The following is a 17,817-nucleotide window of genomic DNA, read 5'->3' on the forward strand; positions in this document are numbered from 1 at the left end:
CAAAAGACCGCAAAAACCAAATCTACAACATATTTGAAAAGTAGAATTCGGCACGAGCAGAAGACGTAACAAAACCGAGCTTACAAAAATTGTGAATAATGGTATAAAATTATTTTAGCTCACTGGGAAAAATTTAAATACTGACAATTTAATTTACTTGTTCATGAAAAAAAATGTTGCTTGAAGGAATATGTTAACACATTAAAATGAAAATACCATTTCAAAAAATAAAACATACAAACTCAAAAAAAACACGCCATATTGCATTACCAAGTTAATGAAATTGCAACGATATGATTGAATACTTAAACGACGATCATAAAATAAAATTTGCTAGAACAAAAAAAGCTTAATCAATCTCGTCAGTATTGTCAGAGTCAGAACTGAAATCAGAGATATTGTCTTCGTCATCGTCGTCTTCGTCAGTCGTAATCACAAGTGGCAGAATGTCATAGGCATCACACACTTGTATTGCCTCCCAAGCCTTTTCAATTACCTTTTCTGTATGAAAAACATATTTTTGCCAATGATCTATAGAAATTTCGTTTATTACCCTTTCCCATGTAGTCAGAACTTCTGAAGGTGACCCCTTAAAATTGGAAATATATTGATCATATTTTCGTTTACATTCCGACCATACCATTTCAATTGCAATAAACTGGCAATGATATGGTGGCAGTCGCAAAATTTTGTGTCCTAAAGTACTTTTTTTCACTAGGGCAGTTTCTGCGTGCAGTACTCCAATATTTTATCTTTCATGGCTTTTTCTGGAAAGCCAATATTCTTTTTCTTCAACCATTCGGTCAGTCTCTGCTTTGTCCAAGATTTTCTCGGGATTTCTTCTAATAAACCAGAATGGTAACTTGCATTGTCCATGATTATAAATGACTTTGGGGGAAGATTTAGAACCAGCTGAGTTTTAAACCAGTTTTCGAAGTTTTTCCTGTTCATATTGTTATGATAATCTCCCGTCTTTAATCCACTCTTGAATATTAAATTTGCACCCTTGATAAAGCCATCTTTGGTTCCGGCGTGGACCATGATATAACGATGACCTTAAAAATAAAAGATAATTCAATTCTCTTCTTTTAGAAATCATTCTTCCAGAATATAAATTTAATATAATTAATAAGTAATATTCCATGCACATACGAGTAGTGTATGGAGTTAAATTCCCTCATATTGTCTTAGAGAGAAATTATATGAAACTATGAAACAGATGGAATTATGAAGTTAGAGGGCCCTTACAAGGGCAATAGTTTTTATTCAAAAAAAAATCTAAAAAGATAACCAGATAATTTTTACCTTTACTGTTTTTCCTTGAATCCGTGTGCTTGGTGTCATCTTGCCAGCTACTACGAAATGATCCCTTGCTAAAAATCCACATCTCGTCAATGAAAACTGGAGTAAAACCTTCCGGACCTACATTTCTATTTTTGATATACTCCCTTAAAAAATTGATTCTTTTATGAACAATATTTGGCAAGTCTATCAAATATTTTTTGTTATTTGATTTTTTCCACTGAAGCCTATACTATTCATCCATCTTCTTAAGGAGTCAATGGAAAACTCAAAATATTCAATTTCTTCCCTGAACATTTTTCTTATTGTTGCCAATATTACATATTCTTTTCTGGCGTACATAGAATAAATTGTGTCCCGAATTCTATGTTTTAAATATGTTGTAATTTTGGTTTTTGCTGTCTTTTGCTTGAAAGATATACGGCCTGCGTAATCCTGATCTGATTTTATCCCATTCTTCTTTATATTTGCGATCGTTGTTGTGCTCAATTTTGTTGCATCTGCGGCTCGCTGTATCACATTTTCAGTTTGAAGTGCAATTCCGTTTCGGACTTGTTCCTTTTCCAGTTGAAAAAAAAGCCAATATATTTAAAATTATCAGCTGCGATTGTTCATTATTATTTTTATCATTATATCTTTTTTTAGGCATTATCTTACACTTTTCGAAATAACTTTCAAGAACAAGTTGACAAACCAATATTTTTGACGGATATTTCACATAACCTAGTATATAAAAGATGAATAATCATCAGACACCAAGTTTTTTCAAAAGTTTGTTGTCGCCGCTGTTTGGAATATGCTAAACAAAGATAAACAAAAATGACGTCATTACAACGTCATAAAATGGGTATAATTTTGACTTTAGCTTTAAAGTTGTAAAATGATTAACAGCCGGTTTGGAGGATACTACAGTTACTGTATTTAATATGGAATGTCCAAAGTACTATATTAATATATTGGTATTATTATGAAAAAATATAGCTAAGATCTTCCAGGAATATGACACAACCGTTTTCAGAAGTACCCCAAGCATGACTTGGTCATTCAAGAATTCCTAAGAAGTTTTAAATACATTTTAGGTAAATATGTCAACAACATTTGTACTATATGTCACATAATAACATTAAAAACAACTGCAAAATGGTGTCTATCAAATTAGACTTTTAAACTACTACTAGATTAGAAAGATTTAAAATATATTTATTTTATTTGCAGGTAATGAATTAGTGGTAATGAGAATACAATCGTTGATGAACCTTGACCTTTTCATATTTAGTGTTAAGGTTCATGTAGAGAAATTATTATTAGACTTCTAGGTTTTCAGTTAATATAATACTTATGCAAATTAGAAAAATAATGGAAATAAAATAACGAAGGAGTCTTATTATGTTAAAAGGAAATTAAATACTTTTTTATAAGTTAAACATGCATTAAAATTGTCATTAAAATTTAATAGTATTTCATATAGAGGAAAAGTTTTTTTAAATATTTAGTGCAGGGATACTACAGTAGATACAAAAAAAGTTAAATGAATAAACAAATGCAGTTTTGTAAGTTCTATCCAACTGTCAATGGATATTAAAAAAACGCTTTTTTGATATACTTTCAAAGGTAAACGGCTTAAGTGTTGGCAATGGTTTTATCGTAGTTGCGAAGGTTACCGTGTAGTTTTTAGTTGTAGAGTTTGACGTAGGAATGTTAAACGTCTTAAATGTTGGCAAAGGTTTTACTGTAGGCACTGAAGTTGCCTCGTAAGTTCTAGTTATTTGACGCAGGAAATTTTAAAGTCTTAAAGGTTGGAAAAGGTTCAATCGTAGTGACAAAGGTTGTCTCGAAATTTCTAGTTTTAGTATTAGAGTTTAAAAATTGTAAGGCCTAAAGATTGGCAAGAGTTTTACTATAGATACTAAGGTTGTCTCGTAATTTTAAGTAGTGACATTTCAGTATTTTTTATGATTTAATGGTGTTTTGATGGTAGCTTTTTCCAAATTGAAAGGCTAAAAATGCTTAATTGTTAATAAAAAAAAACACTTATTTAGGGTTACTTTGATATCTACCCCCTTATTCTCCACATTTTTAACTAATTGAAATTTAATTTTTGCTTATTACAAAGTATAGATTTAAAAAATTCACTTTATAACATACATGTTTATAACTTAAACGGTTTTGTAAATAATTTTTTACACATTTTATATGTTGTGTTCTGCAAAGCTAATATTACTTGACATAACGCCAACTTTCGTTCGACGTCGGTTGAAGAGTAAAAATAAAAAAAATAAAAAAAACATTTACTTGTAAAAATAAATTCTATATATTGCATTACTTATAAGGCACTTTTAACACAGTTTACACCGACAAAATAATATTATTACTATTGAGCAAAAATAAAAATCAGTCTTAAAATTAATATTATTTTGTATGAAATAATCGAAATCCATAACTTGTTCTAACAAACACCGAATGATTATCGAGCATAATCTCAGCTCCTTCCAAATTTTTAGATTTTTTAATATCCACACTTTCGTCGCTGTGTATTTCTGTTAACGAATCGACATTTTTAGCTCTATTTGCAAATGGTCTTACTGGTCTATGAACCCCAAAGGGTCTCACCGTTACCTGTTGTAAACCAGGCTGGATTCTTGATGGTTGATTACCAAATCCTCCCAATTCTGGACGCCTATTTGGCCCTAGAGGTCTCTGCACGGAAACTTGATCTGAAGGCCTCATTGGCCTAGGAGGTCCCGGTGGTCTTTCCAGAGGAGTTGAGCCTGGCGGACGTAAGCCACCTGGCCTTGGCCTATCAGGGTTCCCTGCAGGTGGTCTTGGAGGAGGAGGTAAAATTGGTGGAAGCGTTTGGCTACTAAATATCCAGCTAAACCAGGAATCTGGAGCGAACGTTACTTGCCTAGCAGATGGTTTTAAAGTTGTAAACTGATTAATAGCAGGTTTGGGGGTTACTGCAGTTTCTGCATTTAATGCGGAATGTCCAAATAAATGTGTCAATGTTTTATTATCGTTTGCTTGAGAGGACTGAGTAGTTGTCAAATTTGCAAACCCTGATCTTTGAAAAATAAAAGGAGATTTTTTTGGTATACTTTCAAACGTAAACGGCTTAAATGTTGGCAACGGTTTTACTGTAGTTGCGAAGGTTGCCGTGTAATTTCTAGTTGTGGTGTTTGATGCAGGAAATTTTAAAGTCTTAAATGTTGGCAATGACTTAAATGTTGGCAAAGGTTTTACTGTAGGCAATGAGGTTGCCTCGTAAGTTCTAGTTGTGGTGTTTGACACAGGAAAGTTTAAAGTCTTAAAGGTTGGCAATGATTTAAATGTTGGCAAAGGTTTAATCGTAGTGACAAAGGTTGTCTCGAAATTTCTAGTTTTAGTATTAGAGTTTAAAAATTGTAAAGGCCTAAAGGTTGGCAAGAGTTTTACTGTAGATGCTAAGGTTGTCTTGTAATTTTTAGTAGTGACATCTGAATCTACAAATTTTAAAGGATTAAATATTGGCAACGACTTTAGGGTGGATGAACTAATTTTTTTTTGATTTTCATAAGTAGGCAATATTGCCATTATTTCAGTATTTTTTTTATGATTTAATGGTGTTTCGGTGGTAGCTTTTTCCAACTTAAAAGGCTGAAAATGCTTAATTGTTGGTAGGGACTTAAAAGTGGATGGTGCTAAGGTCGAGCTCGATAATTCAAGCTCTAAATCTTTAGGTACAATTTTCTTTAAAATAATTTTTTCTTGGGCTTGATAAGATGCTACAGTCGCTGACTTATTTTTTAGGTTTAAGCATGGCTCTGTATTGGTTTTTTCCACAGTTAAATATTCCAACCGATTAAATGTTGCTAAGGATTTCATAGTAGATGGTGCTGATGTTGAGCTAATCGTTCGCAAATTATTAATACTTTTCGTAAAAGTATTAGTAGTCTTGAGCAATTCTTCCTTGGTAGTTGTTGGCAGTTCTAAGACGGATTCAAAATGATGAATAGATTTTTTTGAAAATGGAAATTTCTCCAAAGAAATTTTGTTATTGTTTACCGACTTGGCTGGAATAAAGTACGATATTGACACTTTTGAATAGGGCAGTGGCTTATTAACGGATACAAAATTATGAATTGATACTTTATCGAACGGCAACATTCTTCCAACACTTTTTGCTGGATTCATTTCTATCTTAGGCAATCCAGGAATTTCAGAACCATCATCATTTGTCTTATCATATTTATTTGAAAAATCTGGCAAAGAAGGAAACTGATATCCATCTCCATATTCTCCACTTTCCTCACTAGTAGAAATTTCATTTTCAGTCACATTATTACTAGGAAGTGATTCATTTTCAAGTGATTCAGTATTATCATCAAAACAGTCACTTATATAAGTGGAAGTATCTCCTTTACAATACAAGGGATATACTACCCATGCATTAAATCCATCGCCGGAAATTCGTTTGTGTTCATTGTAAATTCTTCTGATACATTGGAGGTCATCTGAAATGTCGTCATCTCGAAATTTTGAACAAGGTGAGTTGCAACCATATCCTTGTCCTGGCGGAGAACACCTTAAAAAGAAAATGTGTAAGAAAGTTTTTAAGAAGAACATCTAATAAATGTAATGGTGTTTTAAACATTATTATATACATCTTCTAAAAGCACAAGAGCAAAAAAGTTGGAGTTGAAAAAAGTGCTATTAAGAGTTAAGTTCAAAATAATAAAAGTTTCCTAATAAGAAATAAGTTAGTAACCTTTAAAATCTTTAAAACCCATATATGGTAATTTAAGAACCAAATTTAAAAAAACGATAGATTCATCTTATAATAATGTTTCAAATACCAGTTCTGTCATTTTATTTTATTCTTTTCCATTTTAAATTTTTATAACATTTACTAACAAAAAATCCCCATTAATAAAATCTTTTTAATTAGAAGCAGTTTATAAACACTTGTCACGGATGATCAGGTTTTTATCTGCAAGAGGACCAATTAATTTTTAATTTATTCCAGCAAAGCAGACAGTTGTTTCAATTAAATATCATTAAATTTAAACAATGTTTATTTTGAAGATTTTGAGTTATGCGTATAGAACTATTTTAAAAGACATCGAGTACTTAACTCATAATGTACAGGATAAAAGTAATGTACCAATTTTACGCTGGACACCTACTGCAGGAACTACATTAAAGATGTGTATAGTGATGCCGAAACTTAAGTCAAGGCTTTACCTGCTGAGGTTTAAACTAAAATATTCATCATTTCGGTAATTTAGATTTTTACTTCCATTTGGTTTATTTTTAAAAATGATTATCTACGCTCTGATGATTCCAGATTTCTAGGTCATCATCATGTGAATTTACTAGCATCCGTAAATCTTCTTCTCCCAAAGTTTCTTTGATAAATGGTATGGGATTAACAGAAGTTGAAGAATAATCAGTAAACTTTTCCTTTTTTTCCGATTTGGCTTTTTAATGGTAAGGTTATTTCCTTTCTCGGTATTTCTTATTGTTGAAGCTCGGAATTTATTGTTACCAATGTAGAAATGTTGCCAAGTAAAATCATAGTTGAGATACCGTATAAATAGAGGTTCAATAGATTAAAAATCTTTATCTTAATAGGCAATATACTGCTGGTTTCATTATAAACCATATAGGTATTTGAGAAAAAGACGAATTTTTTTCAAACTTGGCGTAAAATCTATCCTTTACTGGAAATTAAGAATAATAAAGATAGACCTACAGATTGACATAAAAATGTATGCATGAATTCCGGTCAATATAGTAGTCAGAGATTCTTTAATAGGTATATTTAATAGGTATGTACATTGATATAGCAATTTAAAAGTTTATCTTCAAAAATGAGTTTCGAACGTTTTGTTGTTTCCTTATATTGGTTTCATAGCTCTTATTAAAGATAAAGTGGAGTTCGAATGCAGGTAAAGTCTTGAAGATAAAGACAAGTTGCAAAGGCATCTGATTAAATTCAAAAAGATAAAACTTAAGTTATGACGACTGTTTGTGACTATGAATTTTTTACTTAACGTTCTTAAAAACAGAGAAAAATCTCTGCAAAATTTACACATAATTATAATTGTAGATATATTGTTGGCGTGATAATTTTCTAAATAAATAAATGCAACGTCTAATTTTAAAAATATACTGGTTTGCATATATCAGAATACTACTAACCGATAATTACTATTATAAGTAAAGCAACTGTTTTTAAACATGTACCGTATGTTAGGTTACTAATTAAAAATATATTTAAACAAGTTTGTATACACTGACGTAGCAACAATTAATATAGATCTATATAGGGAAACTTAGTAAAAATACAATATTTCTTGGACGCAGTAGTGCGTAAAAAGACTTTTTTTAAATAAAAAAAGTGAAACTTTATAAACTCTGGTAAGTGTGTAAAGTTTCTTTCTATTGAGAGCAAGAATTTGTTAAATCTTTGCCATAGCCGTGAAAAATGATCCAATGGAATATGGGTAACCGCTCCCAATGAACAATTTTCATACGATAGTAAAATTTTATATCACATACGCTTTAAACTACTAACTTATTATTTATCGATCTCTACAGTTTATGTCATATTGGACGAAAGTTTAAGGACGTATTTCTTGGGTCAAAATATTGGAAGAATTTCCTATAATCCTATGTTCGAAAATGCTATAAAATGCAAAAAATAATAAAATAATAAACAAAAATATAAAGTAAACTTTAAAAAAAACTATACTTTCATTTATTTTTTGTTGTCAAAGAAAAACATATGTAGGCAGTGCTCGTACGTCACAAAGAATGCAGAAAAAAAGTCGATTGTTGGTCAAAATTAAAATACATACTAAATTAAAGTTTTTCTTATTGATCCAGTAAATAAAATAAAATAAACCTATAAAACTAGAGTACTTATCTCATTTAAAAAAAAAATAAAAACAAAATTGGCCCGTTTATTTTTTTTTTCTCCAAAAAGGTTCATTTTATCGATAATGAACAAGAGTACCTTTTTTTTAGCCTAGGGTTCAAGGTATCCAAATTTTTTTTTTTAGACTTACGGGGTGTTAAAAATATATGCATTAAAGTGTACAACCTAGTCCGCCCCTGGTAAAGTAAACAAGGTAAATGTATTTAAGGGATGTCATTTTAAGAGGTCCCTAATAGTGTTCATCACCTAAAATTTTTATTAAATTCTACCGGGTAGTTTAAAAGTAATTTATGAAAAACCAATTTCCAGCAGCGTCCTTTAGGAGGCTGTATCTTCGTAAAGAAGGCCTGTAGGAATTATTTTTATAGGAACTTTCGGTATTATTTTTCGATATTCTACCTGAATCCAAGAGATTTCTTACATGAACCGAGACACCCTGTATATTAAACAAAGATAATTCATTTAACAGTGAAATTCAGATTTTTTCTTTTATAAAGAAGATTATTATACAGAATATTTAAGTGTTTTGTTTTTAAATCATTTTTAGTAATATAGAATATGTATTCTTTTACCTTGTGTAGGTTTATATAGATGTTAGTATTTTTGTTAGTCTTAAGTATTATCTGAAAACATTACCTTAATTGCCTGCTAGCAAAACTATATACTTTATAAAATTTTCCTTTTGTTTTCGTGTCACATTGTTGAAGACTAGAATTGTCGGCTTGTTATTTGCATACATAGTTTTGTATTTCACTTATAAATATTTTATGTATTGTATTTTTGCAAATAATAAACATTTGTTATTAATATAATATTATCCTCTAATGAATCTGATTGTGTTAGTAAAATAGGAATTTTATTAACCTAATAGTAATGTCTTTACATGTATATTAAGCAAATAACACAAAAATCTTCATAATATTTTCTAATCTGCTTGGATTGGCATATTTCAGTGGTGATAAAATACCTTTAAAATTTTACTCTTTATTAATTCTAACTTATATAACATCTGTTATAATGAATTATTGTATATATTATAGATAATTTTTTTCAGGAATATTAAATAATAGATGTATTAAAGAAAAACATTGTTTTATTTTGAAATTGGTGATATGTTGTATACGATTATTAATTGATTATTGCAGTACATTAACTCATTTGGATGTGGAAAATAAAGCTAAAGAATTTTATTTTATCCTGTTCAATATCTGATGCTAACACCTAATCAAAAAGTAACATTTTTGACTAGGTGTTTGCTTTAGATATTCGGTATTAAATAAAACTATGAGATTTCTTATTAAATTAAATTTGAATTTTCCCGCCTTAATTTGGGCACGCCTGTCGACCATTTTGATTGGTCCTCCGTTGCCAAGCGAGAGAACCCTATAGCAGATTTGCCAGAAGAATTTCGATCAGTTTGTATGCAACCACCACTTCTCTATATATTTGTGTTTGTGAAGATCTTTGATTTTATGACAACTAAATTAAACAAATGAAATGGTTGTTTTTATTGTTGTATTTAAATAGTTAAAATGTAATACGTGTCGCTCTTTATTAGTGACACCAAAACTATAAAAAAAATATTTTATTTGGCACCTTAGAAAAGCTTTTCGGACATAGCGTGATAATAGTATATTGTATACCTAGTAGGAAAAGCTTAACATTCCGGGGCGATCGTAAAAATTGCCAGTCGAGGCGCAAGCCGAGACTGGCAATACGGAGTCCGGGAATGTGGCTTTTCCTACGAGGTCTACATACTATTTTTTCGAAAATCGGGAATCATTAAAATTACGGTAAATTATTACTAATCATGTTAAAAATTTTAAATCAACATTATTATTTTTCCCTTAAATAAAAGAAGCCATGAAACATTGTTTTATAACTACGGAAACGAAGTACATAATTTTAAATTGTCAAACTTGACGAGTGAAAAGTTTATTTGTGGCGTCTTTCCAAAGTGTTGATTTTTTAACGTTTTAAAAAGCCAAAGTAACGTGTAAAATGATGAGTGATGATGACTGTTCCATTTCTGAAACTCTCCCAGAACTCACGGAGGCAGTGAATGCTGCATCATTGGAATTGTTACCAATAAAATCTAGAAATAAGTATAACTATGCATACAACCGCTTCATGGACTACCGTACGAATAAAAATGTAACTTCTTTCTCAAAAAATGTTGTAATGGCATACTTCTTGGAGCTTGGTTCCAAGATGAATTCTTCAACTTTATGGGCCAATTGTTCAATGCTGAAGGCAACCCTTGCAATTAGACATGATGTGGATATATCTGAATATTCAAAACTTCGGGCATTCCTGAAACAACAAGCACATGCCTATAAGCCAAAAGAATCCAAGATTTTAATTAAAGAAGAAATAAACAAATTTATTCAGGAAGCTCCAGATAAGGAATATTTAATGATTAAGGTAACTTACAAAACTTCAAATTATATTTGGATTCTTTACATGCTTATTTATTGTTGTAGGTAGCTGTAATATTTGGAATTTCCGGAGCTTGCAGAATGGACGAGCTGGTTAAAATGACTGTACAAGATATACAAGACCTACTATCTAAACTTTTAGTTACCATACCGGATTCAAAAACCAATACATCAAGATCATTTATAGTAATAGTTATTGTCATACAAATAAAATTATTAGTTTGGAAAATATTCAACAAAACAATGCTATTAGTTCCCAAGTTCTTCCAGTTTTCAATACTTGTACTAATTGTCAAATAACAGTAAATATAACAAATAATAAGTAATAATTTTAAAATATAATGTTAACCTTGTTTGTGCTGAAAGTTTTAAAAATAAAATTGTTTAGGAAAAAGCCTGTTCGCATTTATGTTCTAAAGTTTACTGTATGGAAATAACATTTCCTTACAGTACAGAAATGAATATTTCCTTACTGTTATTTTCGGTTGCCAGGAAACAATCAAGTTGGAGGAAATATTGACTTTTTCTTTCAAATATGTTGTCAAAAATGTTATTATTTCTTATCGATTTTCGGAAAAAACTTTTTTCATTGTTTTGACCCAAGGAATACGCCCTTAAATATTCGTGCAATATTAATGACTCACCCTGTGTATAGGCTTTTTGCGATTGTTTTAAAAGTTCTAATAAGAATTATATACCAAGAACTGAAACAACCTGCATATAAATTTAAATTAATTTATATATATTATTATATTATTTTAGTAAATACACCTTGTAGCATTTAATGCATTACAATATTATTAATATATCAAATATTTCCTACGCTTATGCAAAAATCGAAAATAAATTAATACTTGATTAATACAGTGCAATGTTTAAAAAAAAATTAATTTTTAATCATTAATAATTAATATTTTGCACAAGATTTCTCAGGAAACCTTTGCGGAATACATTTTAAAATATACTATATTTTATAAAAACATACGTTTCATCCCGTAACGTTATGGGTGAAGATCGTATTATGGTGGGATCTTAGACTATAAGCTTGTCCTCTGTATTTTCTTCTTTATTTTTGTGTATAAAAATAAAAACCTCGTAAGCTAACATAATCAATAAAATGTCAAACCAAATGTCAATCAACTCGTAACCAATAAAATGTCAAACTTGTCAATTTGGTACTTTAAAATAGGTCCTAGGTGTTTACACCGAAAAAAACTAAATTTAATCTACTCTGTTTCGGAAGCATAAAATTCGCGTATCAAATTTTAGTGCGCTGCCGTTTACACCGGAAAAATACTCCTCGTGACGTCATTTGATCCAAGTATTAACTATTTGGTACCCCCGTTGTAAACGTAGCTAATGTTTTTTATGATTATTGTAAAGTAAAACTTGTTTCTCGCGTCTGTATTCGTTTAGTTGTTGGCTCAATGGTCTAGGGGTATGATTTTCGCTTTGGGTGCGAGAGGTCCCGGGTTCAAATCCCGGTTGAGCCCGATTTTTTTGTTTTAAAATTTACGTTTATATTAATATTTAATGTATTAATATCGATGACATAGATGCTGAAGAAAGCAGGGATATTTTGGGACAGTTTTTTTTGTTATTTGTTAAAATTTTTGATATTTTTTGAGGTCTAACGGAATTTGTATCATTTCTTTTTAAATAAATCCACAATTTTTGCTTAAAAAATAAAAGATAAAAAATAATAAAGCCTTAACATAAATGAATATTTAACACAATATTTTTATTGTAGAACAAAGCCCGAATGGTTTATTATTCTGAATATCAATAGTCTCGATATTTATTTCTAATAGTAAATTCTTTATAATGAAAAGGACATAAGCAATAATTCTTGTTAAGCTCGGCATCAACCTGAAAGAAGTTCGGATTTTAATCCATTAGATTTGTGATAATTCGTCACCCGAGAATTGGCTTGTTCTACCTCCATTTTCTTTGAAAATTATGTTTTTGGTATTTTTTTTATGCCCATAATTGGTTTGTTCTATATCCAAAATATTTCAAGCTATATGCTACCCAATAAGGAAATAAACTACTCTATATCGCATTATACACAAAAACAATTTATTATGAGTGATTTTAGCAGCCGTTTTAGTTCACCATGTCCAGGGGCCGTATTTTTGAAACCATTCGACTTTGATTCGCATACGAAATTAGAGGATTTCGCACGAAAAATCGATATTCGTATTTTCGACCGCTTCGTATGCGAACATTTTCGCATGCGGTGTCTCGAATGGGTATATACCATTCGAATTTCAAAGTTCGTGTGCGATTCTGCCGCTTGTCTTGTTTTGATTTTAAACTAGCTTTGTTTTTTTTCTTAATTTGTGAGTTGGTTAAGTTTTTTTGTAGTGTTTTCTTGTTGTTTATTGAAAAAAAAATAAGAATATTCAAATAGCAAGATTAAACAATATTGTGCAAAGAAAAGTCGTCGATGCACTGGAAGAGACTAAAACTCTGGCAGATAGAAGGAATAGGATGTACTCTTAATTTCTTGACCCATTTGAAATGTATTCAGATTCTCAATTTAATAATATAGATTAAACAAGCCTATTACGATAGAATGATTAAGCCTATTACGATGATGTGCTCTTTATGTGCTCCAGAGACTGTGTAAGTGTGTAATCTGTCCGCTAGTTTTATCCACAAGGCTTGTGCAGTTTTAGCCGAAAAATTTTGGGTGAATTTGCCCGAATTCCGGGTGCTCTTCCATAAATGAAATTAGTTCTTTCTTTCGCTCGCTCGACACAAAACCGCAATATTTTTTATTTTTTGAATTCATTTAAAAAAAAGTCAATTCGCAAAAACCCAAGAAACGCCATGAAAAAACCTCAAAATTCCCCGATGTTTTTAAACTTAAATTTTAGGTTAGGTTAAATCTTTATTGTCTTCATCCCGGTTGACACGGCCTCCAATAGCACCAACACCACCGAAATAAAGATCTTTATTTCGGTGGTGTTGATAGCACTCGACTTTGCTACGTTGCCACTACATTTCATGTTCGCATGCGAATGAAATTTCGAGTGCTGTTCAAAAATGCACTTTTTAATTCGTGTGCGAATTTTGCCGCTCGACTTTGTTCGCATTCGAAGATTCTTGCATGGTTTCGAAAATACGGCCCCAGATCTTTCCCCAAACACTCTCAGGTAATTACAGTTCATCTAGAACTATTCTTTTTTCAAAGTAAAATAAACTTATTGGGCTCGCATAGTTAAATGAATATAACCTCACATTATTTCTAATAATTTTATAAAACACTGCTCAAAAATTGAAACATTATGATTTTTTTTATTTATAAAATTGATTATTTTTTAAATATATTTTATTAAATTGTTTGTATTTTATATTATGTATTTAAAAATGTATTTAATTAATTAATTAGATTAAAGTTATCTATTAGGCAATCCAAACCACTTGTTCAGGTTACCATATTTGTTTTGACAGGTTGTTGGATTGTCTTATTTTATTAGTTAGATTAAACAAAAATTAATTTTAGCTTGATTACAAATAAATACTTCGAATCTGACAATCCTCGTTCAGACAAGGTAAAACGGAAAATTTTCAATGAAGATGACAATGTGGTCGATACAAATCGAGGCACAAATAATGCTGCCGAAAATTTTAATATTGATGAATTTGATATTGAATTTGAAGACGGAACGATTATCTATATGCAACTTCACCACATCATGATGGAGACTAACAACTGAATAATCTAGTTTAAGAAACGCAACTCGAACCTCAAGAAAATAATATGAACATTGAAAACGTTTGTCCTCTTAACCCAACCCAAACTAGGCCAAAAATTACAAGAAAGAAGTCTCGCAACCCTGACAGTTGGGCGATGAATGTATGAAAAAAGAAGCGAGAAGCAGGTGAGGAATATGTGGATATTAAGGGAAAAATTGATCTGCAAAAAATTGTAAAATATAGTTGTAAGCGACTAAATTGTAAATTTAATGGTTCTTCGAATCTTACCATTGATGATAGAAAACTTATTCCTGAATCTTTTTGGAAACTGTCAGATACTAAAAAAAGTCATTTTTATAGCAAATATGTTACTAGAAATCTAAAAGCTCGAAAGCGCGGTCAAAGTAATAGAAAAACTTATTACTTTGAATATTTTCTTCAAGTGAGGGAAACATAACTCGTGTGTGTAAAGATTTTTTTTTAGGTACCTTGAATATTAGCTCACAAAGGATCTATTATTATTTTTCTAAAGTTAATAATGCGGAAACCGGATTATCAAGATCACCATTAAAGGGTAAAAATCAAAAAAAAGTTATACCGGATGCTCAAAAAGAAGAGGTCATATACGTTTAAATTTGTCTAAAATGTACAATCTTTATTGTCTGACCGTTAACAATCCCGTTAAATTTAATATTTATTCCCATATTTTTAATTGCGAGTTTAACATTGCGTTTCATAAACCAAACAAAGATATTTGCGATAAGTGCGCTGAATTTAAGTTAAAGGTCAACCCTTCGGACGAAGAAATCCAAGAATATGAAACTCATGTAAATAATAAAAATTTGGCTAGAAATGAAAAAGAAAAAGATAGACAAATCAAAGATAAATATACCGCAGTTGTTACTTTTGATCTAGAAAATGTTTTTTCTCTTCCAAAATCAAATGTTTCATCACACTTTTATAAAAGAAAACTTAATTGTTATAATTTGACAGCATATTGTAACCTAAACAATACAGTATATTGTAGTGTGTGGAATGAGGGTATGACTGGCCGTGGAGGTGTAGATTTGACCAACGCTTTAATTCGAATTCTGACTCAACTGACAATCGATAACAAAGGTATACAAAAAAATAATTTTATGGTCGGATAGTTGCGTCCCTCAGAATAAAAATTCCATAATGTCCTATGCTTTACAACATTTTTTGTACAATTCTAATAACGTAATTGAAATAGAACAGAAGTTCTCCCAGCCAGGTCACAGTACTCTTCAGGAGGTTGATTGCGCACATAGTGTTAGTGAAAAACATTTGCGTTATTTGGATATTCATAGTCCACTCTCTTTAATAAGATTATTAACGAAATTACCTCAACGAAAAATGAAGTTTAAAATATTGCAAATGACTCCTTCACACTATAAAAATTATGCTCCTAAAAGTTTTTCAAATATAAAGTATAATACAATCCCATATACAAAAATCAATAATATTATTTACGAAAAAGAAAATATTTATTGCATTAAATATAGGAATAGCTTTGAATCTGATTAAGACACGTGAAATATAAAACTACGCCCTAATGGTAAAAAAACACAAAATAAGTTTGATTTCAATGCACCTCCATTAAAAATGACAAATTCCCTTTCTGAAGAGAAAAAGTCTTCCCTCTATTCCATGCTAAATACAATGGCTGTAGAAGATAGAGAATACTATGAACATACGATTTTAAAAAACTTCAAATTAAAAAAAGGTCTGAATAAAAAATAAAAGCTTGTTAAGGTTAATATATAGTTTATTGAGTTTAGTATTAGAAAATTTTAAGTAAAATCTTTAGAATTTGCCAATTTAAAATCTTTAGCATTATATTTTTAATTTAATTAATCAATGCAGTTTATTTCCGATAAGTTTACATGATAAGTAGTTATTATGTATATATTTCACGATAAAATAGCGTTTTTTTACATTATTGTATTGCGTTTAACTATTTAATGAATTATGAAACATATTATAAAAAGTTTATAATTATTTATGTATTTATAACCTATAAAATATAAAATTAAAAGAAAAAGTTGACGCAGAGCTGGTATCAAACACCTTTTCTCGGTAATGTTTTTATTCTATATCCAGAGGGTTGTTAAGAATGTTGTTCTATCTCCAACTAACTTTTGCTTATTTTCTAAGGTTAATATTAATTAATACAGATACTGTATATGAAAACTAATTTAGTTAAATATATTCTTATTATTAAAGCATATTTTAGAACCATAATAACTAAATATGTCAAATTAATTCATGAATAACTTTCTATTGGCTCTCCTGAATAATTTTGTTTTTTGGAGATGGAACAAACCAATTCTCGGGTGACGAATTATTAATACTAAAAATTGAAATTTTGACTAAGTGTCTATAAATAGCAAACTAAAGGAAAATTATGTTTTATTTTAAGAGTAAATCCTCAAAAGCATTAAGGCTTCTCATTGGGAAGTTCATTAGAAAAGAATGTTTCAAAAGTTTGGTTTAAATCTGAACCAAGCTACATCACGCTCTACTATGTTCACGACTCAGGAGAGCAAAAAAATAGGTATAAACTTAATATCTTATTATATAAATATATGTATATGTACATTGACTAGTTTTATGCAGTTTTCGTGTGTCATGTGCTACATCTATGGCCAAAAAGCGTTTTCGACATACGTAAGTTTTATTTCTCTAGCTAGTAAAATCTATTTTTCCAAAGGCTTTTCAAAAATCATATTATTTTGTTACATAACGGATATTTAGAATTTATGAAGTTGAAATTTGATGATTAAATCATAATGTTCTCATATAATAAACCTTCTTATTTAAGAATCACTAACTAACGGTCATTGACATTATTAAAGCGATTTAAGTCTCTTCTTCTTTTTTCACTTGAAATGAAATAAACTGATAAACTAATTTTAATTCAACAATCTTCTAATTCTAATTCCGCAATCAATTCCTAATTACTTTAAAACCACTAATTCTACTAACCAATACAACTCAGATATTTGAAATAATCCGTGATCGCCACTTCCATGGTTCATCGCAGCGGTATCAAAAAGGGACTCATATTTTGCAATACACACCCAAGTGCTAATTTCATTTTCCGGAACGTCAAAGTTCCTTAGTTCGCGTGCCAACTCGCACCTCTGGTATATTTTTCCGCACGCGAGATACGAGGTCAACAAAGAGAAAATCACCGCAGGTCTTGTGAGAAACATCGCATCTTTCATACTGGTCGATAAACGGTTATATTTTATGTCTTGCTGGTTTGAAAATACCTGTTTGCTTTTGCTGGTCTTGTTATGAGGTTAAGAGGGGAGTTATTACATTTTGATGTTCTCACAATTCTTTTTTTAGTAATATTCATAAGTTCTATTTTTTGGTAATAAAATTTGCATGTTTTGACTAAATATTTAAATATTATTGTCAAGG

At 30.2% G+C, this 17,817-nt stretch overlaps 1 protein-coding gene, 1 long non-coding RNA gene and 1 other non-coding gene across 3 annotated transcripts; 2 read left to right on the plus strand and 1 right to left on the minus strand.

Annotated features, from left to right (window-relative positions):
• Nucleotides 1-3,589: 3,589 nt before the first annotated feature.
• Nucleotides 3,590-17,611, minus strand: LOC126740241 (uncharacterized). Its single transcript, XM_050446180.1, has 2 exons — nt 17,374-17,611; nt 3,590-5,863 (listed from the first exon to the last, which is right to left on the minus strand). Exons 1-2 carry the CDS (start codon nt 17,601-17,603, stop codon nt 3,712-3,714), a joined length of 2,382 nt encoding a protein of 793 aa, XP_050302137.1. The 5' UTR covers nt 17,604-17,611; the 3' UTR covers nt 3,590-3,711.
• LOC126740250 (uncharacterized) lies at nt 10,031-11,054 on the plus strand. Its single transcript, XR_007661851.1, has 2 exons — nt 10,031-10,645; nt 10,705-11,054. It is a non-coding gene; the product is annotated as an uncharacterized LOC126740250 (long non-coding RNA).
• Nucleotides 12,081-12,152, plus strand: Trnap-ugg (transfer RNA proline (anticodon UGG)). The gene has a single exon. It is a non-coding gene; the product is annotated as a tRNA-Pro (tRNA).
• Nucleotides 17,612-17,817: the final 206 nt, after the last annotated feature.

Source organism: Anthonomus grandis, chromosome 1 (assembly GCF_022605725.1).
Source record: "Anthonomus grandis grandis chromosome 1, icAntGran1.3, whole genome shotgun sequence".
Taxonomy (NCBI): Eukaryota; Metazoa; Arthropoda; class Insecta; order Coleoptera; family Curculionidae; genus Anthonomus; species Anthonomus grandis.

Coding starts and splice junctions, on each gene's coding strand:
- LOC126740241 (XM_050446180.1), bottom strand. CDS start 17,603: ATGTTTCTCACAAGACCTGCGGTGATTTTCTCTTTGTTGACCTCGTAT. Junction 5,864..17,373: donor CAAATATCTGAGTTGTATTG/GTTAGTAGAATT, acceptor TTTCTTTTTAAG/GTGTTCTCCGCCAGGACAAG.